The following is a 27481-nucleotide window of genomic DNA, read 5'->3' as shown; positions in this document are numbered from 1 at the left end:
ATCTTGAGATACATCAGATGCATTCAGGCAAAAAAGCTTTTCGGTTGCGATGAAGCAGCAAGTTACACCTTCATCTTATCTTGATAATGCTATTTGAGGGTCCATTGCATGCCCATGTTATATCCAATTCTCTCTCTTCATCTCTCTTTCTCTTTCTTCATTCAGTGCAATTCGATTCAGGTTAAATTGCCATGATCCATAAAGGTAGCAGACATACTCAATACTGACTGACATCTAACTTAAATGATCTCATGCTTGTGTGGACATCTGCACATTCTGAATGTTTTCAGTGATCTCATTTGTAGGCGTCTGTACATGATGTGGGCACGTACATTTTTGTATGCATGTTTCGATAGATAATGCAGGCTACAAGTCATTTATTGACAGCTTCTTGGAACGTACCTTCATAAATTCTTTTACGTATTACCAAGAGTTTCGAATCTTTTTGGAGTCTTTGGTAGGAATTGAATGAAAATTGCAGGGGCTTAAGTGTAACAGTGTTTAAATTATGATAATGTATGTGATTCATTAAGGGACAGATTTACTAAACGGGGCAAATTAGTGTGAGAGCGTAATTTCAAAAAAATATCTGCGGGTTGCATAACAATATTAAGTTACCCCCCAAAAAGTAACTAATTGCGTTATGTAAAGTAATACTTGCGTTAGTCAAGTATTGAGCCCACATACTTGGCTGAGAAGTTCTGTATTCAGAAGTTGCATATTTCCATCACAAAAATGTCAAGCTCTGGCCTGCCATCTGCGTTTCTGATTCAAACTGTTTCCACTAAGGCGCGCACGCATAAGAGAGCGTAATTCTACGTGACTACGTTCAATTTAATTTAGTTAATTTTTTAAATCAAATTAATTAAACTGAAAAGTAACTTGCATTATTATTTTTTTTAAAGTAACTCAAATATTAATGTGTACATTTATAAAGTAATGCGTTACTTTACTTGTTACTTTAGAAAAGTAATATTATTACGTAATGCACGTTACTTGTAATGCGTTACACCCAACACTGCCATGCGCAACAGCTGATTTCCATAATAAGCAATGCAATCTACTGGGAGCAGCGCAAATTAGTTTAGGGTCGCAAATAAGCAGGGCTGATGAGGTGCGAGTGATCTACAGTAATAACACCTGATGCGCTTGAGTTCAGCACCATTTTACAGCGGAAAATTTGGGGTGTGTAATCCCAGCTAACGAAGCCATAGTACAAAAAATTAAGGTTTACAAGAAGTCTGGTATTGTGTGAGTTCTTCTAGTGACTACTATTTGATTTACTTCAGCAAATAAAAAATAACGGCTTCGCAAACAATATTTTTGAATAATATGTTCCTCTGGCATTCCAAATAAACTGTTACGTGTTAAAACAATCCTCTGCCTTGTATTACGCACTCTCTGATCTCTGTGATCCTTTTTTTTAAGAAATAATTGCAGCCATTTTAAGCGCAAAGTAATTAAAGACATGCTTTTTTCTGTGTTAAATAATGGCGCAAATACCAGTCATAACACAAGCGCAAACGTTAGTAAATCACTTTGCATGAATTATTTAAATACTCTCCTCTCAAAAATTTTGCGTCTGAAAGGGTAACTCCTAGAAATGCATATGCAATAAGTTCAGTCGCAAAAATAACTAGACCACACCTTATGAATGATTTTTTATATAAATTTTATATAAATTTTTTATAAATTTTATTATTAATTATCCACTGCGCGTCTTTAGTAAAACCTGACTTCGTTATTTAACAACAAAATTATGGGTTGTGCTGGTGCAAGCTGTTAGTAAATCTGTCCCTTACTGTGGGTTCACACCAGCCGTGTTTGAGGCATCAAATTCGCATATACCGCGTCTAGTTTGCCGCTTGAACATTTTGAGTTTTCTCGCTTCATTTGCGCGTGAAATTCTAGTCATCGAGACATTCACGTTGAAATTCGCATCATGGGAGAGGCTTCTGCGACTCTGTTCGCTTCCTGTAATCACGTCACTACTAGAGCAAGCTCCTGATTGATTAACGCGGCACGTTTTCCGCCAAAGTTCAAAATTTTCAACTCGTGAGTTTCCCGCGGCCATGCTTAATTCACACCACGCTAAACGCCTCATTCGCGCCGCGAGACCTCCAGACACATGCGTCAACGCGTCTTCACATTGACTTAACTCTTTCCCCGCCATTGACGAGTTATCTCGTCAATTATGAGTTAATATTTAGCTGATAAATATGCCTTTCTGGACGAATTTCAAAGTGAAAGTGTAATACCGCTTTTAGATCGTTCACTAGATGGCGCCAAACCGAATTTATCAAAAACGGAAGTTAAAAAGATTTAATAATTTATTTTAACTGCGTTTATGTTTGATAGTCATTCTGAGTCTGATCTCTAACATAAATTTCTTTACAAAAACGCAATTTTTTAAGTTTTTTGCTCAAAATGTTGTATTTTTGAAGAGAAATGTCCATATTTCAGTGGTTAAATTAAGTGGATAAATAAATATATAATGAAACGTTTTTTCCCCATTTTGTTTGTTTATTGTTTGCTTGAAAGCAGATGGTGTGTTCTTTCATTTGATATATTTGTTTGTTTAAATATTTATAGAAGATAAATTTTTCCTGCAAGGAATTTTGTGAAACTTTTGTTAAAATCACAAAAATGCGGGTGGGCAACTTTTCTCAAACACGCTGGCGGCGAATGAGTTAACATTGAAATCACTCGCGCTTGACACCTCTACGACGGCTGGTGTGAACGCAGCATCAGTGTTTCTGTAACCCAATTGGAAGAGCAATGCATCAGCAGTGCAAAGGTCATGGGGTTTGATTCTCTCCTATATAAGTCAAAAATTTTATTGAAAAGATAAGCTGAAAGTTAATAAGTATTATGTATAGATAATATATGACCTTGTACCACAAAACCAGTCATAATGGTCTTTTTTTATTTTAATTGATGCATTTCATTAACGTATGGTTTGTTAGGATAGGACAATAATTGGCTGAGATACAACTATTTGAAAATCTGAAATCTGAGGACGCAAAAAAATCGAAAATTTACAAAATATCATCAAAGAACATCATCTTTACTTAATATCCTAATGATTTTTGCCATTTAAAAAAAACAATGATTTTGACCCATACAATGTATTTTTGGCTTTTGCTACAAATATACCTGGTTTTGTGGTAAAGGGTCACATATGTCTTAATATGTGTATTATTTGTAATCTAAAAGTAACTACAATAACATTAATTAGATTACAGATTATACTATTAATCAGATTATACAGTAGTAAGGATAAAAGCATTTATACTGTAAAGCTATATGATATTTTACAATATCCAAGTCTACATGTATGTGGGCTCAAACCATAGCAATGAGATCACTTTGTTTCATTCTTTTGTAATGCTCTCTCTCTCCCTCTCTCTCTCTCCTCCCTGCCTACCTATTGTCTTCAACCTTTCTCTCTCCCTCCATCCCGTCATCTTCTCGCTCTCCATCACTTGCTCACCTCCAGCCAGTCTGCATTGACTCTCCGCAGGAGGAAGATCACGTCTCCAGCCTTCAGATTGAGCTCAAGGCGTCCGCTGCCGCTGAAGTCAAACACAACCTAACGCAAGCACACACAAGCGAGGACACACAAGCGAGAGACACACAAGCACGCCACAAGGAAAGAAAACCGAACACATCCTGAGTGAGATCGAGCTGCAGGTAAGAGAAACCTTGTGTTTTATGAACTTTGAAAATGAGAAGATATTGTTTAAAAATTAAATTGATTTACAGTAAGTAATAAAACTGGAAGGAAGAAATGTGGAAATTGTATACTTCAATTATACTAATGTTTTTTTTAATATTTAACCCTGGTAAAAGTTAAAAATACCCTGAAATATGTTTTTTGACATAGTATCAGATGATTATAGCATGTTTTGTTTAGTGCTATGCATTGACCATGGTTTTTGGAGATAAAACTTTAAAGAATTTAGTTAAAGATACAATTTTCGATGTCACCATTTTTGGACCATGACGAAAGGTCATGGTAAGAGAATTCTTCAATGTATCCTTTTATATAACATAGTACATAGATATTGTAGTCAGAAACATGGTATTACCATCTGATACTAGCATGTTACCATACAGTAGTACAACCACGGTACTTTTTCGTAAGTGAAAAAACGTATGATGCTAAGATGATTAATCTATTAGTGCACACACAATTCAATTGTGTAAGTATGTGTGTGAAGGTGCTGTTTTGATCTCCGGTAAGTGCAGCGTGGGATCAGACACCAACTAAGACAACGAGAGAACAAATCTACTGTGAAGACTAAAAGTGTTATGAGGAGAGTGAGACTGAAAGCGATATGTAGAGATGTTTGAGAATACAAAAGAGAGATGTAGACTGCGCGTGTGTGCGTCCTCTAATGATATTTCGCCATTAAATTTGTTAATCTGGGGATCAGAAAACATTGAAGAATGACATTAGAGTGAATCCACAACTCAGAAGAAAATGTTGCTCTAGAAACTTAATGGATTTCTTATTATGGAGTTTTGTATCATCGACTCCTAAAGAGAAATTACAATAAGACGACAAAAAAAGACATAAAAAGTATATAGTAAGTAAAGTAAGTAAAAGTATATAGATATAAACTAATAACATTGCAGTGATAATTTAGTTTTGTGGATCTAAATATGTTAAACTCTCTGACCTTTCTCTGGCTTTGGTATCTTAGCAATTTGGAGTAGAGGTCGACCAAAAGTGGATTTTACCGATACCGATTAATCACTAAGTTACTACTTGCCGATAACCGATTAATCGACAGATATCTGGATAAAAACAAACATGAGACAGTGAAACAGTGCTGAAATGAATTACGAAAGTAATAAAACAACACTGAACCATGAAAATGTGCTCAATTAAATAAATATGTATAAAAAATAACAATTATATTATTAAGTATTTAGTACTTCTAGTGAAATACTCCCACTGGTTAAATTGAAATTACATAAATGTCTATTATATGTGTAGTCTTGTACTTTATTTGCTTCTGGTTTAACACTTAATTATTATTTAATCAAAATAACAAAAGATGTATTGCAGTGATGATAATTTTTTTTTCTGATTTGTCGGATATGTTAACGTAGCCGACAGCTGCATATAGTTCGCTTTCTCTCGTTATTAACTTAAAATATGGATAAAAGTAACCAGCTGGAAATAAATGAATGCAAATCGATGGTAATAATCCTGATATTACACATTTGGGTTGGATTTATCTGCGTGTATTAACTGTTTGAGGTACCACTAATATTAGCGTCCTGTCAAACTTAGGTTTCTGCTGTTGTTTCTCTGCAAATGCAGCATCTATTAAGCAAATGTATTACCTAAAATGACATGCACTCGGAAAAACTATAGGCATGGATTTTTTGCCTATAGTCGATTGTTCCACCAATAAACTATCGGTGCCGATTAAAATCGGCAAAACCGATTAATCGATCTAACTCTAATTTGGAGCACAGTTTAAAACATTGTGAGAACTCTTCTTAAATCTTAAGGGGATTATTGAGTCTTGACAAATGAATATACGATGCAGGAGACTCCATAAGGTCTCAATATGCTTTTAAGGTTACACTTTATTTTATATGTGTCTACACTGCAAAAAAATGATTTTCAAGAAAAAACAATCTTAGTATTTTTGTCTTGTTTTCAGTAAAAATATCTAAAAATTCTTAAATTAAGATGCTTTTTCTTGATGAGCAAAACGACCCAAGAAAATAAGTCCTAAAATATCAAATTTAAGTTATTTTGTGCATAAAACAAGCAAAAAAATCTTGAAAATGTGTCTTAAACACAAAATTAAAAAAAAAATTAAAGAAAATTTTGATTACCCCATTGGCAAATCTTTTTGCTTGTTTTATGCACAAAATCACTTAAATTTGATATTTTTGGTCTAAAAACTAATTAATTAATTTTTTGGGTCGTTTTGCTCATCAAGAAAAAGCATCTTAATTTAAGAATTTTTTTTCTTGAAAATGATTTTTTGCAGTGTATGTTACAGTAAATGTGTGTAAATGCACATTTATGTACTGAGTAATAATGATTAACAACATGTATTTACTATGGGGTTGGGGTTAGGTTTAGGGTCAGGGTTTGGTTTGGTTTAGGGTGAGTTGTATGTAATTATGCATAATCTATGCATGCTAATTAAAATTATGCTTAAGTTGCAAATATAAAGTGTTACCGGTTTCAATTCAGTTTCTTTGATGTCAAGGAGTATCCATAAAAGAGATCTCAACTATTTGTGAACTGTCTTAAACATGCATTCATGCCCTTTCATTCCACTACACCCACTACAGATCGCTGCATTGTAAACTGGTGCTTAAAACGTGCATGTGTTAGTGTGTATGTGTGTTTGACTGGCGTGAGTGGGCATCTGTTCTCACTCCACCATTTCTGCGTGTTTGGATAATGCTGTAAATCTGCTCAACTGTGGGTCATTTGGTTTGTTTGCTCGAGTAGGAGTGTGTAGGTGAAACATGTTAGATGTTACCAGCTAATTACATCTTGGCAGTTACCATAAGTGTGAGCGAGCGTGTGCGTGTTTGTCCGTGCGCGCTCGTAGGCAGCATCTGAGCAGAAACACGCAACTCGTGCCAAACAACCATTCTTCGTGAACTCGACAGTACGGATGAAGTATCTAAAATGAAGAAGTCCCATTGCAGCTGTGAAACCCTAAAAATATTTTTTTGGGGTCATTTGCGTGAGCTACAGCACTGTACTGTACGTTTTAATAGTGCAAAAACGTATCTCGGTACAATAACTGGTTTCGTTCTGCCATAACTAGGTAAAGTTGAACTATTTTTAGCGCCTGTGAAATGATAGCACTTGCAAAAGCGAACAATGAGACATGACAAAACTAGAACGTTCCCTTTATAACCAAACTACAAGATGTTAGGTTGATATCAAATGTTAACAGTAGAGAAAACAACACCTTTGTCAAGCGACCCTTTTCATAACAGGCTATGATTCGGCTCTCACCTTCCCTCTATATGATTATTTTTGATTGCACGGCAAAGTCACCCAGGAAATTAAAACATAACTTAGTGGAAATGTGTGAGAATGTAGTTCTAGTTGTCGCAAACACACGCCAACACAGTTACAGAATGGGGAAAAGTGACAAAGCAATATCCTCCATCCGTTTTCCTAATGTAATATATGTGCTAATTAGGAAACTCTCGCTGTAGCATTACTATTTCTTATCTACAGTAATAAAACCTGTTTACTACGGTATATACTCGCAAGGGATCACTGTATTGATATGTAAGTGATTTGTGCTTTTTCTTTGCGCATTGATTTTTTTCATGCATTTATGAAATACTCAATTATGAACGTCCTTCTCTTTCTGGCATCTAATCCCTATCTACGGGTCACCAATATTTTTAAGAATTGACGAAGGACGAGTTTGCACATCCAAACTTTAGCACTTTTTATAGTCTTGCTAGCAGAAGTACATCTGTATGAAAATCCAAAGCTAGTTAGTACTGAGCCTATATTCACAAATTAAGTGATATGAAGACCTCAGGGCTTTGCCTGTGCTCAATATCGACTAAAGTAGGTCGAGAACAGAGATAGATCAACTGAAAAAGGTCTTAAAATTAGTTTTAAAAGAAAGTGTGAGCTATGTGCCAACATATTCATATCTAGAGCATTCATATTTTTAACTAACACAATGGTACTCGAATATAAATGGCTGTCAATCTGTTTCCTTTAGCAGCGCTTTATTGAATTGGGTCTTTCCTGTTTTGCTAAATTCGGTGAGTTATTTCGGCAGGGGATCAAGAAGTCACGCAAGAGGTCTAATAATAAAGTGACTCTGGGGGTCACAAAGCGCTCACATTTCAATTAAAGAGTCAATGACCTGCGAAAATGAGCTCATTAGCATGTGGCCGGCCAAATGGGAGGAGAGGTGTTTCTTTTTCTGCCTAAATGAGTGACCCAATTTTGCTCTTCTCAACTGGGAGACCTGAATGGGATATAAGGAGAAGAGATCGGTCTCCTGGGCCATGACACATGACGAAGAAGTTTAACAAAAATGGGGGGTGGGCCAGTTATTAACCTGCTTATTAATAGTTCAGAAATGGTCTACAACAGTCAAACGTCACAAATATACGTTGACCAAATGTTAAACCATGCTTAAAATAGTATTTCAGCCCATTCAACATTATTTCACTGCATGCCTTTACATGTTTACATAATCAACCACTAGGGCTGCACGATAAATCGCATGCAATATCATGTGCATCTCGTGAGTAAAGCCGGTTACTTGATTAGTAGTAAATTGGCATCACCTGCTTTCAGATGGAGTGGCATCGTTTTTTTAATTGTTCAGAAATCTCGTTTTTTGGTTGTGCATTCCAATTAATTTCAATTCAACTGCAGTTGGTTTGTTTTGATTTAAACCTTCATAACTTAAAAAATACAGCCAAGTAGCACCATAAAACAAAATAATAACATAATAATAAACATGTTTTGACAAAAATTATAAAAAATGGATTTATCTTGTTTTGCAACGAAACTCTTCAAATGTAAAAAGTATGCTGAAATAAAATCCTCACTTATATCAGTTCATGTATTGTAAAAAAGTTGGTTTAAATACGTTAGTTACCTGGTTGTTAATTTAACCACACCACAATTTTACACAACATATTTTGAGTTAAGTAATATTTTATCTCTTTCCCCGCCATTGACGGGTTATCTCGTAAATAAAAAAAAAACATTTCTCTGCCAATAACGCTTTACAGACATTTTTTACGTTAATCTATAATTCCACTATTATCCACTAGATGGCGGTCTTACCCAAATTATAAAAAAAACCTGAAGAAAAAACTAATTAAATTAATTTTAAGCTCTGTGTATGTTTTCATAATCGTTCTGAATCTCAACTCATCATCAACAAAATTCCTTTACAAAAATGCAATTATTTCAGCTTTTTGCTCAAAATTTTGTATTTTTGAAGAAACTTACCCATATTTAAGAGGTAATAAAAAGAGAACAAATGAAGATAGGATGAAACTTTTGTTTTCCAATTTTAATTTTAAAGCAGAGGGTCTGTTCTTTCATTTGATATATTTGTATGTATATATATTTATAGAAGAAAATTTTCCTGGAAGACATTTTGTGAAACTTTTGCGAAAATCACAAAAATGCTGGCGGGCAACTTTTTAATAAAAGGCTGGCAGGGAATGAGTTAAGTTGAATTAACTTAAAATTTTAAAGCAACCAGGTAACTTACTTTTTTTAAGTTAGACCAACAAATATTTTTTACAGTGTGATAAACAAGATTTTCAGCTATGGGAGGCAAGATATATTTTACAAGGTGAATAATTTGTATAAATTCATAGAATGTGAATCGTTCAAAAAGATAAGATTACTAGAAAAGCAATTAGTGTTAGGCGATATGCCCCATTTTGAGATCGTCCTATCGTCAGCCTGTGAGATCGCTGATATACAGTATCAGGGGGCGGGGCAGTAGTTTACTCATTTATTTATTTGTAAATTTTTTACTAATTTGTGACAAGTCGTTTGATTGGTGGACAAAAATGAAGCAAGGGCAACACTGTAATGACCGCAACCTTTTTAAAACTGATGCCATTAATCTGAGAGCGTCATTAAAGCACAGACGCTCTGTAATTTCCTGCGTGCCAGGGAGCGGGGACAACACACTCGCTGGTTTTAAACCCCTGCGTGCCAAACTCTCTAGTGCAAGGAAATGTCAGAGCCGCACGAATTATAAGCTCATGTGCAAGAAAGAGTCCGAATCATGCACATTACAAGTTCAGGTGCTAAAAGGAGGCCATGCCGCGCGCATTCAGGTCCAAGCACGTTAGGTTTGTTTATACTCGTGCTTTGGTCCGCAATGCGAGCCTCCGCTGATTGCGCGTCTCAACAAGCTCTCTCGCGCAAAGTGAAGCCCACGAACCCTCTCATGCGAGGAAAAGCACACAATGCGCATGTTTATGTGAAACTATGATGATGATAATAATAATAACCAACGGCAACTATCGTCATGAAAGCCTGCTATTGGCAATATATCTGACGATCGTCATTACACTATACTACCATCTATCGCCACAACCCTAAACGCAATAATAAAGCTCGATTCATGTAAATTAGCAACCTCGTAAAATAATTACGAATTTCCATGAAATTGCAAAAGCATCTTTCACCAAAAGCAGATGTGAAAATAAACATATAAATAAAATCACAATCTTGATAAAACCATGCATGTGTACATGCAGTACGTGCATATGATCACATTTTTAATGTTATACCAAAACACTCATACTGGTATCAGTATTTCTGATAGCAAGTAGAAAGCGTTAATGGAAATGGATCAATTTAAAAACTATCTGTGATCTCTCTTTAATGGCTCTCTCTTGCCAGTTAAACTCCTTACAGTGATATAGAGGAACTGAAGAGCTTTGATATTCAATAAAGCTCCTCATACCATGCAATGGTGATACATCTCTCTCTCCTATCATACAGGAAATCAAACTGTAGATATGCTGGTGTCTATATTTAAAGATTTATTTTAACTCTTAAACCTCACACACTTTTGCAGGTTCAAACCATTTGAAAGATTGGAAGATATGAGGGAATATGTTTTGTGCTACAGCACTACACAAATAATCCAAAACAAACTCTCTTTTTTGTCCAAAACTATCTGTATTGCTATTGAACTTGCACATTGTACTTTATGAAGTACACTCTCAGAAAAAATGTACATATTGGTACCTCAGAGGTACATACTGGTACCTCAAAGGGTGATATCTTTACCTAAATGGTACATATCCCGTTGACAACTTTTGTACCTTTATTTCTGAGAGTGTACCTACTTTTTGACCATTAACTTTGCACGCCCTATATAGCATGTGTAGGTGCAGTAGGCAAATATTTTAGACATGCCACATCCGCAATGTTTTCATTGTCATTTCACTGGGATTGGTGATGTATGCAAGAGCGACATTATCATAATTCCTCCCGCTTGGACTCATAGCCCGTAAGTTAACTCCTGTTAGCATTGCATTGTGAGCGAATCTTTCAAACATGGTAAGGAGCGTCACATTTCCTGCTGACGTCAGAGGTATTCAGGCCAATCACAAACGTACACATTAGCTGGCCAATCAGGGACACAGCGCTTTTCAAATCGATGAGTTTTGTACAAAATCAGTGCGTTTAAGGAAAGCAGTATATTGGGAGCTACAAAAATGTACAGTATGTGGAAAATAAACCATGTGAACACATTATACAAAATACACAAAATAACGGTGCTTTTTAGCAATGAAATAGGTGCACTTTAAATAACACAACTCGTAGCGCATATTCTATTGTTTCCAATGGAAGCGTCATGCTTTTAAAAAACGCCAGCAGCTGGTGGGTTTGGATGAAATGCTTAGCTTGCCAATGGCACTTTTCACTCTGCCATCCAATCACAGCGAAGGAGGGGCAGGACAAATATCACAACAACCATCCGGCGCATTTTTCAACGACTGATAAACGAAACAGAAGTATGATAGCAACCAAAAACCTTAGCTGAAAAATCACAACTAACACAACTTAGCTGGTGAAAAACAAACTAAATTCTTTATTTATTGGAAAAATTCTGGACCTTGCCTTTAAAAAACCGAAAAAGCATCATGGGTAGGGGTGTGCCGAGATCTCGTGCGACGATCGCGAGATTAAATGTGTTTCGCGAGATTACATGTGTCTCGCGAGATTTCTTGTGGAGGTGCTGGCCGTTTCTCAAATAAAAGTCTGCATCCTTCGAAGGTCGCATTTTTAAACTGCATTTACTTCATCACTATCTTATTAGAGAGACTATTAACAATTAAAGAGTTTACTTATTTAGTTAATCGCAAATTGTTGTAATATGCTCACGACTTGAGAATGTAATGCTCAGTTAATGATCTGAAATCAACCTTGATGACGTGTGCAGCCTGCATATGCGACCTCCGAAGGATGCAGCTTTCTACAGCGCATGCATTATATTTGTCTTTTACTGCGTTCGCGTTTTTGTTTAGGTTTCCAATAATGTTCGTTTGGGAGCTCGTGTAAAGTCTGAGACACGTTGTGTTTGTCTGTTGATCAGTGTCAGATGTGAAGTCTCAGCAGATTAAACCCTCACACAGAGTTAACATGATTTAATGTCTGCATGTTCTTGCTCAAAAAATGTCAGTGACTGTATCATTTCTAGTGTAAAGAAATGGACATATATTAAATATTAATATGGATTTAAACATTGTTTGACTAAAAATAAGGGTTTCTCTCCGTCTAAAGTGAAAGTGAAGACAGCGTCCGCGAGACGAGTCCTCTATCGCCCCCTGCAGGCATTTGTTATAATACATACATAATGATTTTTATTTATAGGCCACAAAATGTTGTTTAATGTAACTTGGTTTTAATATTTTATTTGAACCAATTATTATTGCATCTTCGTTATTATGTCATTTTAAATGCTACTGCTCACTTGGGTCTATTTTTATTACCCCAAAATAACAAATTACTTCATTATCAGTTAGCAAAATTATTGTTAGGGTCAGTCCTTGATTAGTTAAAACATTTAAAAATAATGTGATTTCAGTTTCTTATTTATTTATTTTATCATTGAGGGTTTCTTAAAAAGTGTAAAAATATCGTCTCGTTCTCGTGAACCCAATCTCGTGTTTCGTCTCGTCTCGTCTCGTGGATTAAGTGTCTCGTCACACCCCTAATCATGGGTATGAACGACATAAGGGTGAGTAAATAAAGATCATTTTAGTGATTTACTAGAAGTTTTGGTAAAAGGATGTAGATCATAATATCACCAAGTCTTAGGTTCAAACCTACCACCTTTCGGTTACTTTCAGTTATCCTGCCATATATTTAATCACTAACCGACACCTCCCACATATTTGTCTCTTCATGTTTTGCTTTCCAAATCTTTGGTTGTTTTATCTGTTGTTATAAGAAAAGCATAATCTTTCCCTTCCTCTTCTCTCTCTTGGCCACATGCACAAACATAAGGCAGGTGTCTCTTTCTCTGCTGTGATCAATGTGTGGAGAGCAATGTGTTTGAATCATGTGGACAAATGTTGCTCTCACACACGTATATAAAGACAATGTCCAGCATTCTGTGAGATTTATCAAGACACCTGCTCCATTGATCTACATCAGGAAGACCAATGGCAGGACAAATCTTTTTAAAAGATCATAAAGAATGAGCGTTTATGTGCATGTGTGTCAAGGTTACAGGGCATTTGAGTTATTCATGATGTTAAAATCATATCCCAGTTTAAAATGGGAGTCAAAAAAGACAACAAAATATAGAGCATGGCAACACTGTGGTACAACAACTAAAGACTTTTTTTGATAGAGATCAGATTCAGAGCAATGATCAAAACATACACAGCGTTCTTACTGTTTGCTCTAACCATGGGTTCACATTTGAGGCGTCAAATTCGAGTCTACCGCGCCTAGTTTGCAGCTTGAACAGTTTGAGTGTACTCGCTTCATTCGCACGAGAAAGCCGCACGTGAAAGCCGCACGTGAGATTCTAGTCATCGAGACATTCACGCGGAAATTCGCGTCATGGTAGGGGCTTCTGCGACTTCGCTCACTTTCTGTAATCACGTCACTACTAGAGCAAGCTCCTGATTGGTTAAGGCAGCGTGTTTTTTGCAAAATTTTTCAACTCCCGCGACAACATTCAATTCGTGCCTTTCGCGCAAACTAGACACGCAAATGAGGCGGAATCGCGTCTGCTGCGCTAAACGCCTCATTCGCACCGCTCGCGCTTGACGGCGCCGGTACCACTGCTGGTCTGAACGCAAAATAAGGGGTTGCTTTCGGGTTTTATAAATTGGGTAAGAGCACCACCTGGTGGATAATAGCGAAAATATCGATTGCCGGAAAAACTCGTCATTGGCAGGGAAGCGTTTTCTCTTAATTGACGAGTTAACTCATCAATGGTGGGGAAAGAGTTAAAGGTTTGGCCTTTTTAACAAAAACTCTACCTTTCAGAGTTATTTATGCTCAAACAACCATAACCAGAGTAACATTTTATTGCTTTTCTTATGAGATTTAATGTCTTGTTTAACTCATTCGCCGCCAGCCATTTTTTGAAAAGTTGCCCATCAGCATTTTTTGTGATTTTCACAAAAGTTTCACAAAATGCCTTCTCAAAATATATAAACATACAAATATATCAAATGAAAGAACAGACCCTCTGCTTTCAAACAAACAATAAAGAAAGAAACAAAACGGGAAAAAAACGTTTCATCCTATCTATATTTTTTCTCTACTTATAAACTATTAAATATGGGTGTTTTTCTTAAAAAAAAAAATGTTTTAGCAAAAAGCTGAAATCATTGCATTTAAAAAATAGTTAAAAATTAGTAAATATTTTTTTGCTCCAGTTTTTTATAGATTGCATCTAGTGGATAATCGCGGTATTACAGATAACCATAAAAACTCATCAGTTTTTTTATGCAAATGTTTTCTCTTAATAGACGAGATAACTCTTTCCCCGCCATTGACGAGTTAAGTATTAACTGTATCCCAGATTATAATTGCTTAGGAAAAATATAGACATATACAGTAAAGGCCAAAGTATGTTCCACTTTTACATGTATGCGAGGGTCTGCGTACAGTGCACATAATTTCCGTCATCAGAATAGTGCTGTACATGCACCGCTGGATTTTTGAAACCCCGCGTACATTGTACGCGTATGTCAGGCATGATGTGCGTACAGGAAAATGTAGTATGTAGCCCAGAAGAAGCATTGCGCATGTGTCGAACGTCTGTGTACACGTACGAGTCAACTAAACTATACTTTGCAAGGCTAAGCGCTCGTACACGTAAAAACAGACTATACTCCGGGCTTATGAGTATAAATATTACGTATATGTGTATAAAGTACTGTTTGTGACCCTGAATAAAAAAACCTGAATGATTTACTGTTTTCTACATAAAATCATCCTACGTAATGTACAAGACCATTCTGTGAAAATATAACCTTGATGTCTTTATTATTGACTGAGTAAGGTCATGATTGAAATCAATATGAAATAAATGAGTGAAATCAAACTTTAATGCTCCTAATCTTATCATTAGAAAATGAGACTTTAGCCATGACAGAGTCATATATGTGTAATTATGTCTATAGCTCAGCTCAAAACTGCATTTTTAAAGAAATCTTATTTTTGATTTTCATTTTTATGGGTTTACTGTTTTCATCAGCACACAAATCTGCAACACGTTAAAACTACAAATCCAAAAAGTCCTGCCTCAGTTCTCCAAGAGTTTCATCTGAGGTATTGGACTGAATTTTAAAACAATTGCAAGTCACTGCCATCATTTGCTGTCGTGTACGAATGCAAGGCCATACACGCTCTAGACATTTTTCTTTCGAGGTTTTTAATGGCCTATATATACGCACTTTGACACACGCACAAACCTGTCTATATACGGGTGTGGTTTATATGTTATGTTATGTCGTTGTTGTCTGGATGTTGGTTTGGTGTGAATGGAATGATGGAAAGGAGGTTTTTCCAGACAGGTCTGACAGTGTCACGAGAGAACGAGAGCAATTATGGAGGAGTAAAAGTATCTAGAGGATAAAAACAAAATGATAAGTAAAAGGACGTTGTGATAACAATACAGGAGATTATAAAGCATTGGAGGATTGAATGAAGGGTGGAAAGAGAGCAAAGAATATATATAGACAGATTAGAGCGATTGAAAAAACATGCCTGAGAAATTGCAAGATGAAGACACAGATAAAGAAAAAATAGAACATGGCAGGGGCAAAATTTTGACCAAGAAAATGTAAAACACAGATCGACAAACAGTGTTACATTTTGATTTTTAAATCAAAACGAACATTGTTTTGAGGGGTCATGACGGGCCTTATTTCATAATGTAAAATAAATCTGTAGTAGAATTACCACATTACTAGTGCTACTTTGTATTCGATATTGAGTTTGCAGGTTAAAGGGATAGTTCATCCAAAAAAGTGAAAATTTTGTATGCAAAAGCCGCTAAATGTCATCTCCATCAACTATTAGATAATGATTTTTCAGCCTCAAAGTTTTCAAAGTGCTCGAAACTTGTGTCCCTTGTGAGGAGGGCTGTCAAAAGATTAATCGCGATTAATCGCATACAAATGAAAAGTTTGCATAAGATATTTGTGTGTATTGTGTGTAATATAAATACACACATACATTTACAAATTTGAGAACATTTTTATTTATGTATTATTTTAGTTTATATATAATATAAAATATATGAAAATCCAAATAAATGTATACTGTACATACATGTAAATGTTTCTTAAATACATACATGCATGTTTTGTGTATTTATATATATATACAAAATAATTACACATATATTATGCAAAAACTATCTTTTATTTTGTTTGCGATTAATCGCAATCAATCGCGATTAATCTTTTGACAGCACTACTTGTGAGTACTTGGATCTGAATATAAATGTGGCAGCCACATGCATCACAGCGCCCCCTAATGTGCATCAGTTTCTTCATTTTTACGTTCTGATTTTTATTATATGCAATGTTTCTAGTTGCGTCTTTAATGATTTTGCAATTGTTTACTTTGTCTTGTCCAGAGAATTTTTTTGTTAAAAAAATATAAGTTTTTGTCAAAGTAGCTTGCATGCCCTTTTTTGCAGCGAAAGACAGTTAAATTTGTGAAATACCAATGAAACGACTAAAGTAGCATTTCTGAAAATAAGTATTTTCAATTACTTCCTAATAACCTTTTCATTGCCATTAGACGTCTAGACGTTATCTTATAAGTAGTATATAGCAATGTGGTGTGAGGTACTTGCTCTCTCTTTGCTCACCCTTCTTTAATGTAAGCCTTGGGGAATTTTATCACTTGTTTTATCGCCTGCTAGAAGAAAGTCATAAATCCTAACTCTTAGAAAAATAATAGCACAGTTCGCTTCGATAAGCCGCATGATTTGAGGTATCATTCATGTCAGTAGCACAAATGGTGCAGAACGACATGCCTAGGTGGAGCTTACTGGGTGTGGGGCGGTGAGTCGGGAGCCAGGAAGTATATCGCTATGTGAAATATTGCCAAAGACGGCGTACAGGGTCGAAGGAAGTATGGCAAGGGAGACGCAGCGTCTCGTTCCCTTCTCAGGGAACAACAGTTACATACGTAACCCGAGACGTTTTCATGTGTATAACACAATTATACAAAAAAGCATTTTGGTATGAATCAACATTCGCATACAGAAGATATAAGCATTTAAAGTGAACAGTTTATCATGTGTGCTTAAAAGTCTAGAATATTTATGATATTATCCGACACTACACAGGGAATAATACGGATTTTTTTCCCAGAAAACTTCTTGCATAAAATAGATTCAAGCACTTTCAATGACCTGTATCTATGTATGTATATTTTCAAAAACTTCCCAGGGCCTTGAATTCCCCCTCCCCAGATTCACAAACTTTTAAGGATTTCAATGACCCGTGGGAACCCTGATATTAATGTAATTTTTTTACATTTTTAAATGAAGTTTATTTAACTAAGTTCGGGAGGAGCATGGTCATGTGATCCAACCAATCAGTGCAAAGAGGTGCCTATAAATGGCAGTCCCTCACCTCTGTCCCGTGACAGATTTTTTGCAGCATTTGGCCCCGCCCATGTTTCGTCACATCCGGTTTCGAGCGTTGTTGTGCGACGACACGCTTTCTCGGCCCGCCACTACTTACTCAGCAAGGATTAATTTCTTTCTACCTGAAAATTTGGGGATATTAACCGACACTTTCCACTTCACACCAGGACGCCGAATCCTACTCTCGCCCCTGCCAGCGAGACGTCCGCCATTTTTTCGCCTCGGTTCCTATCCGGCCCAATCGAGCCGAATCATTAAACAGGGACTGATAAAAGCCTCGAAACGATCACTATTGAACTTTATCTTTCGCGCAGGTTTAACGCTATGACTAAATGTCTCCTTTCAGACTACTAACCATTTCCCATTGAGCCTCTCGTACTCATCTAGCAAGCAAGGCCACCGGGCCCAAATTTCGCGCCCTCCAACTTCCACCGCACTCCGCCGAGTACCGGGTTTTTTCCTAATGCCTCTCACCACCGGTGGCAGGCGCTCGGAGGTCCGGGCCGCGTCCTAGAGCGCCGGTTTCAATCAGTTCCCTCACCCGCATAACAGTGGCTCCCGCTTCCATTTCACCAAATATTTCTGTTATATTCGCCAGCGTCGCAATCCGTTTTCCTCATCTGTATTTTTGTCCATAGGATGTTAACTTCAGGTGCTTCATAGCGTGAGGCTGCCTCCGCTAGCGGCTCAAGCACTGACGCTATTATCTCTCATTCCTCTGTTTTTAGTTCAACCTGTTCTAAATATCACCAAATATAACGGGAGATTGCCTCCGCAGACCACCGATCCTTATTCATTCAGTACCTCCCCATGCAATCGTTTTGAAACGCACGGATTATTAACACAGGGACCCAAAATAGTCATTGGTTTTTAATCGATATAATATATGCTTCCCCTTTTTATCGATATTTTCCTCCGCAACTCGGACTTCTCGATCTCAATGTAGACCGTGTTGATTTTTTCTTTCCACGTTACTCTTAAAGTATTGTACTTGCATCCTTCGTTTTGTATTGATTTAGCTACTGTACAGAAATAATTTGCTCTGCTTTTCCCTTTAGTTGCAAACCTAATAAGCAACCGCTCACGCTTTCATCACAACGGCAGACTTTTGCGCTATCACCACCGGCCCGAATCATACTTTTAAATCAAATCTGTCAGTCAGTTCTGTAGCTTTTCAAGTCGTGCGATCTCACATTTGCCATTATGTAAGTTATCCAGCGTCTCCAGCTGCTGGTGATACGCTACCAGGCGGACCTAACTCGCTTATTACACACCATTTTAGAATATATTGCGTTTTCTCGTCACAGACCCCCAATACGAACTTACTTTAATGGTTTTTCCCGCTATTAAGACGATCATTTACTGCCGACACCGTGCCTCTATCGTGCCCGGCGTTAAAGTGTCGGCTCTTATGTCCTTCTACAGGACGGTGTTTTGTTCCCTAAGAAGTGCACTAACTAGCTCCATCCTTGCCGCCGACGTTAAAAGCTGTTCCTTCGTGTCATACCCTGATGGATATACAGCTTACCAGGGTTTTTCAGCACCCGCAGCAGCGCGCTCCGCATGTTTCCTTCACGTTAGGGGGTTATTTATTTCAAAATCTAACTCTATATTCGTCACCTGCCAGTCGATTCGTTCTTTTGTAGTCGATGGTGGAGCTATGACGCTGATTTTACCATTTAAATGATGTCTGACATTAATCATTGCTTAATTCTGTCCCAGGATCCCGGCATACTCGAAATATATTATTCCAATCTGCCTCTGCAGATCCCGAGCTTTTTAAATCATATGCCGCACAAGGTAATCTCTTAATCTTCCTTTAAGCGTTTTTCCTATTTTTAACCAGCCCGTAAAATAAAAACCTGCAAGTATAGACCATGGGAAAGTTGACATTAGTCTAATACCCTGATTCGCAGCATTCATTTAACGCCCGCTGGCGTAATATAGGCTACCGCATTCAATTCGCATCACGGTTTATTTAACTTGTGGGGAAATCAGTCGCAAAAAAGTTGGGTTTTCGGTTTTATTTAATGTAACTATGCAATTCCCATATTCGCTGAAAAATCTCAATCTAACCACCCGATGCTTTTCCAGCAGATCTCCCTCACAGTTCAAAAAGTTTTAAAGATCCTGGCATTTTGGCATCGCTGAGTGCAAATCATGGACCCATCCACCTCCTTCGGGTTTCTGGGTTTTAAGCTATATTTCGGTCATATAGCGTTGTCGTATTTAATCTCCTTAGCCAGTTTTGTTTTAAATGTAAACTCCTCTCATCTAAAATTTTGTTCTGTCCTACATGCTGCTCTGATAGCATTCTAAATAAAATTGAAAACGCTCAAATTTTCTAAATTTGTCAACGAAACACTGCGCCCCTTCGCTATGCTTTTACAATGGTCTTCGGAATCAAATTTAACTGCCACGCATGTGCCAGGGAGCAAATCGTATTAATTTTTTTTTTCCATCACCGGTAGTTAGCCTGCCGGCATCAGAACTGGATGCAAGTCCATCCCTAGTAAGTCATCATACAAAACCGTTTTTACAAAGTCACCAGCTAAAATCTTGATACCTCGATTTATATTCGGAGACATTTACCCTATCCTCCAAAGGTATTATTCAACGGTAAATCATTTAACCATGAACTCTTTTTTCTCTACACTGTAAAACTCAAATTGTTGGCCCAATTAATTATTTTTTAGTAACTAAGAACATTGGTTTAACTTGTATATATATTTTTTGCCCGTCCAACATTTCATTAATTGGATTTTTACAGTGTAAGGAAACCACACCTGGAACTAATTAATTTGCTCGTTTCCAACACCTGAGCATTCCCGCTGTTACCAATCACATTCGCGTGTTCGCATGTCAATTCAATCGTGTTTTTTCTAAATTGCTCAGCGCTTGCATATCAGCTCTTATTTCACGTAAATTTCTATCAGCATTTGCTGCTTGTCTAAACCTCATTATATTGTCATTAAATAACAATAGTTTTCTTTTTAAGCTCTGCTATTTGCATTACTGCACATTTCCCCCAATCAGAAACTATGCAAAGTTTCTTTCTTCTGTTTATTCGTCTTGCCCCTTCAAAGTGCTGGGTGAGCCCCATTTGACCGCAGGTGGGACCTACCCGTCTGGTGCTGTGAGCATTCCAGCTAAAGCTCCCGCAGACGCTGCGAGGGTCCTCCCTGTCAAACACTTAAATTCGATGCCCAGTTTTGCTCCAAAAAATTCACGCCTTTTAATATATGCACTCTTGTTTCGACTGCATATGGGGTCTACCTCTCCGATGCCATGGGCATTTCAGGTCAGTTTCCGGATTTTTCTTTGTTGGGCATCTCATTTATTCAACAGCTAAGTCATTCAGGCTAATTAAGTGGCATTAATTTTTATAATCTAATCTTTGGCAAACCTTCATCAGCTATAAACAACTCTAAAACTCTCACCCGTCATCAAAACTATATTTAGAAATAAGCCCATTCGCCCAAACTCCATGCCGCCCATTACAATTGACTTAATGTCTAGGTGCCTTTCCGCCTTTCGGCTCGGTCACCACTCTCTCTACCACTCCATCCGTACTGCCCGCATGCTGGACGCAGTGTTCATTTTGTGTTTTTTGCTTTTTAAACTGTTCAGGATTTGCAGTCATCTAAAATTTCAGTCCAGTCATCTACCCTACAACTTCTGATTCAAAAATGTTCTAAAACCTTGATACAATCTCGTTTTTCTTCAAACAAAGCAAGACTTTCAAATTTAAGAAGGGGCACCTTCTATTTTCAGTTTACCGAACCCCATCCAATTATATAATTCGCTACTAAATTACCTGCAGTACAGACGATCCTGGTCGAAACTTGTTTTGATCCTCTTTTTATCGACAACCGAATTTAATTGGCTACGAGATTTTGGTAAAATTTGTTTTAATCCAGTCTGATATCCAAGCAATTAAATTTTCATTCAGCTAATTCATTCAGCATCAGTGCCCCAACCACTCCCGCTCCAAACGGCCTCTCTAATCAACCAAACTTAGGCCCTCAGTTGCCGGATGTCAGAATCATTCAAATTCTACATTAGATTCAACCACTTGCATATCAGAAAATCTTGTGTACGCCTAGTTTGTTTTGTTTGCTTCACCTGCACATTCATTAAAATGAATAAATAATTATATGTATATTTATCTGCGTGCGTTTATACTTGTGAGAATACACTGTATGTACAGTATTCGTATATATTTTTTCCCAGCATTTTTTTTTCACACACAGTTGCACTCTACCGTGCACGTCGTTGTATGGGCTCCCCGTTTGTAGGCAGTGCGGGAATTTCTTCCACCAATTTAAGTTTCGCCCCTTCAAATCGCTGGTCGAGCCCCATCACTCATCACTCATAATTTTCTTACCTTTATATTTTCATGTTGAATTTGCAACAGGACCTACCCATCCAATGCTGTGAGCATCTCCGCAAAAGCTCCCTTTGGATGCTGCGAGGGTCCTCCTGGTCGGACACCAAATTTTTGCCTTTTTAACCCTATTCTAGAGTCTTCCTGTTTGACTGCAGGCGGGACCTACCCGTTCGATGCTGTGAGTATCTCCGTTAAAGCTCCCTTCGGATGCTGCGAGGGTTCTCCCGGTCGAACACCAAAATTTTTGCTTTTTAAACCTTATATCAAGCATTTCCTTTTTACTACAGGCGGAACCTACCCATCCGATGCAGCGAGCATCTTCGCTCAAGCTCCCTTCGGATGCAGCGAGGGTCCTCCCGGTTGGACGCTTAATTTTGCTTATTTAAAAAATCTATCGTCAAGCATTCCCGTTTGACTGCTGGCAGGACGTTCCCGTCTGATGCAGTGAGCACCTCAGCCAAAGCCCCCGTCAGATGCTGCGAGGGTCTTCCCGGTCAAACGCCTAATTCGAATTTTGCTTGTCTCGCTTATTAGATTTCTCTCCGTCCTCACCAGCATTTCCCCTCTGCATGTGGAGACGTCTCGTTCGATGTTGCTAGCATCTCAACCAAAGCTCTCGTTGGACACTGCAGCGGCCTTCCAGTGAATTGGCCTTAACTCGTTTAATTCCGCACCTTGTTCTAGTTCGCAAATGCGCTCCCCGTTTGACTGCTGGTGGGGCTTTCCCGTCCGATGCTGCGAGCATCTCAGACAATGCCCCCGTCGGATGCTGCGAGAGCCCTCCCAGTCAAACCACTAGTTTTCCCACCGCTTTCTATAGGTCTTTACGCTTACACTTTTTGGGGGCTGTTTTTTCTGGCTGCTGTCTGTCATTTATGTGGCATTTTTGGGGAGTACTCTGGGTTCGGGCTAAAATTCCGAGCTCGGAGCCCCCTCCTCGGACAGCACGCCAAATATGCTTTATCTCATTCCCTATCGATTACATGTTAATGCGAACTCGTGAAATGAAGTTTATTTAACTAAGTTCGGGAGGAGCATGGTCATGTGATCCAACCAATCAGTGCAAAGAGGTGCCTATAAATGGCAGTCCCTCACCTCTGTCCCGTGACAGATTTTTTGCAGCATCCCTCCTCCACCCCATCACCTCACTCTCATCTAGATTCATTCATCACAGTTAAAGAGAGGGGAGTACTCTGGGTTCGGGCTAAAATTCCGAGCTCGGAGCCCCCTCCTCGGACAGCACGCCAAATATGCTTTATCTCATTCCCTATCGATTACATGTTAATGCGAACTCGTGAAACGTTACTTTGTAATATATTTTCACAAATAATTGTTTATCTGATAAATGTTTCGCGGCAATCGCACCGGCCAATTCGCGTCATTCACATCGTTCCGCGCAAGTTCGCATCTTTGCATTGACTTTGTGTGTAATCTACTCGCGCAAATCTTTAAATTCGCATTCGCTTGGACGCCCCATAAGATTGCATAAATTAATGACCTTATGGTTTGTTACTGCATAATGAATTTATCATTGCAAATTGTTGAATATTTTCAACTTGCGGGAAGATGCATTTGAGGCAAATAGCTGTGTTTTTGGGGGAATCGCACCGCCCAATTCGCGTCATTCACATCGTCCCGCACAAGAGTTCATGTCTTTGCATTGACTTTGTATGTAATCTACTCGCGCAAATCGTTAAATTCACGTTTGGTTTGTATGCCCACAAGATTGCATAAATTAATGCCCTAATGGTTTGTTACTGCATAATGAATTTATTGTCGCTAATTATTGAATTATTCAACTTGCGGGAAGACGCGTTTGAGGCAAATAGCGGGTGTTTTCGTGGCAATGGCCCCACCCAATTTGCGTCATTCACATTGTCCCGCGCAAGTTCGCATCTTTGCATTGCCTTTGTATTAATCTACTCGCGCAAATCGTTGAATTCGCGTTTGGTGTGTACGCCCCATAAGACTGCGTAACCTAATGGTTTGTTACTGCATAATGAATTTATCGTTGTGTTATGGAGGGAAGAAAATGGGATTAACTTTATTATAATTGTTGTTTATATTTACTGTCAAACTGTAATTGACAGTACAGTAGGATGCTAAACTGCATAAAAACGATTACAGCTAGAGTAATTTCAATGATTGTAGTATTAATATTAATAATACAAATAATGGTCCTTATTCTTTATATTTAACTGTGTGTTAAAGTAAAAAAATTAATTATCTAGTTTGCAGTAAAAATCATAGCACTTGTTACTATGATTAGAGCCCGACCGATTTATCGTTTTGCCGATTTTATCGGCCGATATGAGCATGTCGCAGATATATCTGTATCGGCGTATAAGCCGCAGATATGAAGCCGATATGAACGTTCCTTACAGAACACAATTAATGCTTTTGAAAGATGTAAGTACTTGTTTGTCCAGCAGAGTGCGCCCTATTGGTTGCTAATGGCGACTCAGGTCACTCACTGTAGTGACATCAGCCAATCCCCCACCCCCTTCACTTCAGTCAGTCTCTCAGTTCAGGTGGCGGGCGCGGCAGTCACGCGGTTTCTTCAATACATTTTACACCTGGTATTAAGACGCGCTTTGGTCGATTGGATTATAAGCGGACGAGAGAGACACATTCCTGTTTACATTTGGTGGTTTTAATCAGTCTTTTTTGTCCACTTGCGAGTTGTTTCAAACGCAAGCGGAAGAAATGACGCGAGGCGGAGAAAGGACGCGCTTAAACTGACGCGCAGTCTGTGGGAGTACAGCTGCTTGTGCTGTTACATGCTCATTTCAAAGCAATTGATTAAAAAAGCTCGCGCAACTTTACACCCTTTCTTAAATAAAAGAGGCGGAGAGCAGACGCTTTAGTTTTATAAAAGTTTAAAGTCCCGGCAGAACACTGTGGGTTCGTGTTATAAAAACGTTGTGCAGTACATTAAACATAAGCCTACATCAGTATGTTGTCAGTAATTCAAGCATTGTCGTCTTAACGGTAAGTTTTTAATTAATTTGTGAAGTCCATAACTTACTCTAAAGCTAAGCCCAATATAACAATGACTTTATAAGTTTCCATTTTTTAAAATAAGCCCAATATAACATTATTCTCGTTAAAACTGACAATGATTTAAGTTATATGTATTTTGTTTTGTTTGTGTTTTAAATTTATTTATAATAAGTCAAATTTACTGTTTTGTGCACTTATATCAGAATCATTTTGGATAATAAAGTTTATTGTTAACTTGTAAAACACACCTGCCTATATTACATATCTTTGTCACGTCATTTTAAGTGTTTGATCACCACATTTGTGGTGTGATCATAGAGTGATCATTGCAAAAAGTATTTATATATAGTATATTCTGTTAATGTATATAGTGTATTCTATGTACAGTACTGTAGTAGTATAATATACTGTAGTATATGTGTACTGTACTATAATATGCACATAATGAATATCGGCCGATATATCGTTATCGGTCTTTTTTTACTCTCTAATATCTGTATCGGCATCGGCCCCAAAAAATGCAAATCGGTCGGGCTCTAACTATGATAGACCAGTCTGACCCCCCCAAACTCAAATGTGAAGCTATGCCTATAGACATATGTGCCAAAATTGAATCGGTTTGTTCAAATCCAAAACACTAAATATGAGCAACAGTAATAATGATGTTTGTCGTAACTGAAATTATGGATCCACTAAATAAATCCCACAGACCTAGAAAGTAAACCGTGCCAACTGCAATGCAGTTTTTGATTTCTCAACTATATGCAAATGTCAGTGGAGGTATTAGTATGCAAACTGCGTGTGTGTGTGTGTGTGTGTGTGTGTGTGTGTGTGTGTGTGTGTGTGTGTGTGTGTGTGTGTGTGTGTGTGTGTGTGTGTGTGTGTGTGGTATTGTGAGAGTTGTAGAAAAGCACCAACCTCCACAAAGTTTTATGTCATAATCCTCTAACAAAATGTGAGAGTTTATGTTTAATAACCTCCCGACCAGAATGTCAGAGCTTTGTGTGGTGTGCTTACATGCTTGAGTGTGCAAGTATGCGTGTGTGTAGTATGTAGTGTAGGCTGTTGCTGAAAGTGTTTCCAAGGAAACGCTAATGTACCTCTGCTCTGGGAGCCGAGAGAAGGTCTGTTTTGGGCTTTACGGTTTTCCTAGGAAGAGAGAGAGAAAGAAGACAGCGTGAACTTCAGATGTACAACAAAACAAGCAGCGGTTTCTCAGAAATTCAATCTGGATTTTCAGGAATTAAGTCAGTCATACTGAAAGTCAAACAAACCCAGACTGAATTTTATTGCTCTATAAAGCTTCTCATGCAGCCTCTAAGATCATTAGTATGTTTATTTTAGATCAGCTCGGTCTCAGATGTTTTTCCTAAAAGTTTCAGAGTAACATAAAATAGACACATTGCAAACTTACATATAACTGGATGTGGTTATAACAAAAAACTGATTTTGAATATCCTAGTGAACCTGAGCACACGTTTACATGCATCCTCATAATGTGATTATAATCGGATTTAGGCAATATTGCGATTATATTTTACCTCATGTAAACACAATACTTCGAAAAATGCACAACGCGCAATTCGCGCCTTTCGCGCGAGCTTCACGCGCGAATGAGGCGGAAACGCATCTTCCGCACTGCGCCGAACGCCTCTTCCGCGCCGCGGGACCTCCTGACGCGCGTCAACGCGTCTTCACATTGACTTAACATTGAAATCACTCGCGCTTCACGCCTACCGCGGTTGGTGTAAACGCACCATTACAGGACAATATTTCTGTCATCATCGCGGCACCAAATAATGAAATACGTCCATAAGAACGTGTTGTCTGTTAACGTCCGTAAATTAGAACAGTGGACAGTATACATGAGTTTATAATTTGTGCTCTGCATTGGAATATGTGTGAATAATCAGAAAATAAAACTGCATGTAAACCGGAGTAAAGAGGTTAACTCATTCCCTGCCAGCCTTTTTTTTTGAAAAGTTGCCCGCCAGCATTTTTTGTGATTTTCACAAAAGTTTCACAAAATGCCTTCCAGGAAAATATTCATCTAAAAATATATAAACATACAAATATATCAAATCAGTCCTTCCAGAAAAACGCACTTATGCGCTCGCATGACTCAATAATCAGCCAAAGTCCACATATTTATGCGGGGGCGCATTTTTTCAAATACGCCGCATAAATTGCAAATTTCCGCATGCAAAATATGCGGGGCTTGCATGATTTCATAATCCCCGCATTTTCGTAGCAAAAAGTCACATATATCTTAGCAGAAAGTCGAAATATGTTGCATTTACTTCACACAAGCGCAGCCATGTCCTCTGTTGCCATGGGAACGTTATTAAGTGACGTAATTACGCGATGTGAACATCATTGAAAAGCTGCAAGTTCCCACAGTTTTTGCAAGTTCCCACAATTTCAT

The 27481-nt window shown here is 37.9% G+C and overlaps 1 protein-coding gene across 1 annotated transcript in view; it reads right to left on the bottom strand.

Annotated features, from left to right (window-relative positions):
- ncf4 (neutrophil cytosolic factor 4) overlaps positions 1–27481 on the bottom strand; it is a 44816-nt gene that overhangs the window by 4324 nt on the left and 13011 nt on the right. Inside the window, exons 6-7 of the mRNA XM_055217605.2 lie at positions 26157–26205; positions 3494–3592 (exon numbers count right to left, since the gene is read on the bottom strand). Of these exons, the coding sequence (XP_055073580.1) occupies positions 3494–3592; positions 26157–26205 (148 nt within the window). The remainder of the gene's footprint in view (positions 1–3493; positions 3593–26156; positions 26206–27481) is intronic.

This window comes from Misgurnus anguillicaudatus, chromosome 23 (genome assembly GCF_027580225.2).
Source record: "Misgurnus anguillicaudatus chromosome 23, ASM2758022v2, whole genome shotgun sequence".
NCBI classification, from domain to species: domain Eukaryota; kingdom Metazoa; phylum Chordata; class Actinopteri; order Cypriniformes; family Cobitidae; genus Misgurnus; species Misgurnus anguillicaudatus.
The sequence above is the reverse complement of the archived record's forward strand: the minus strand, read 5'-3'. Positions and strand labels throughout refer to the sequence as shown.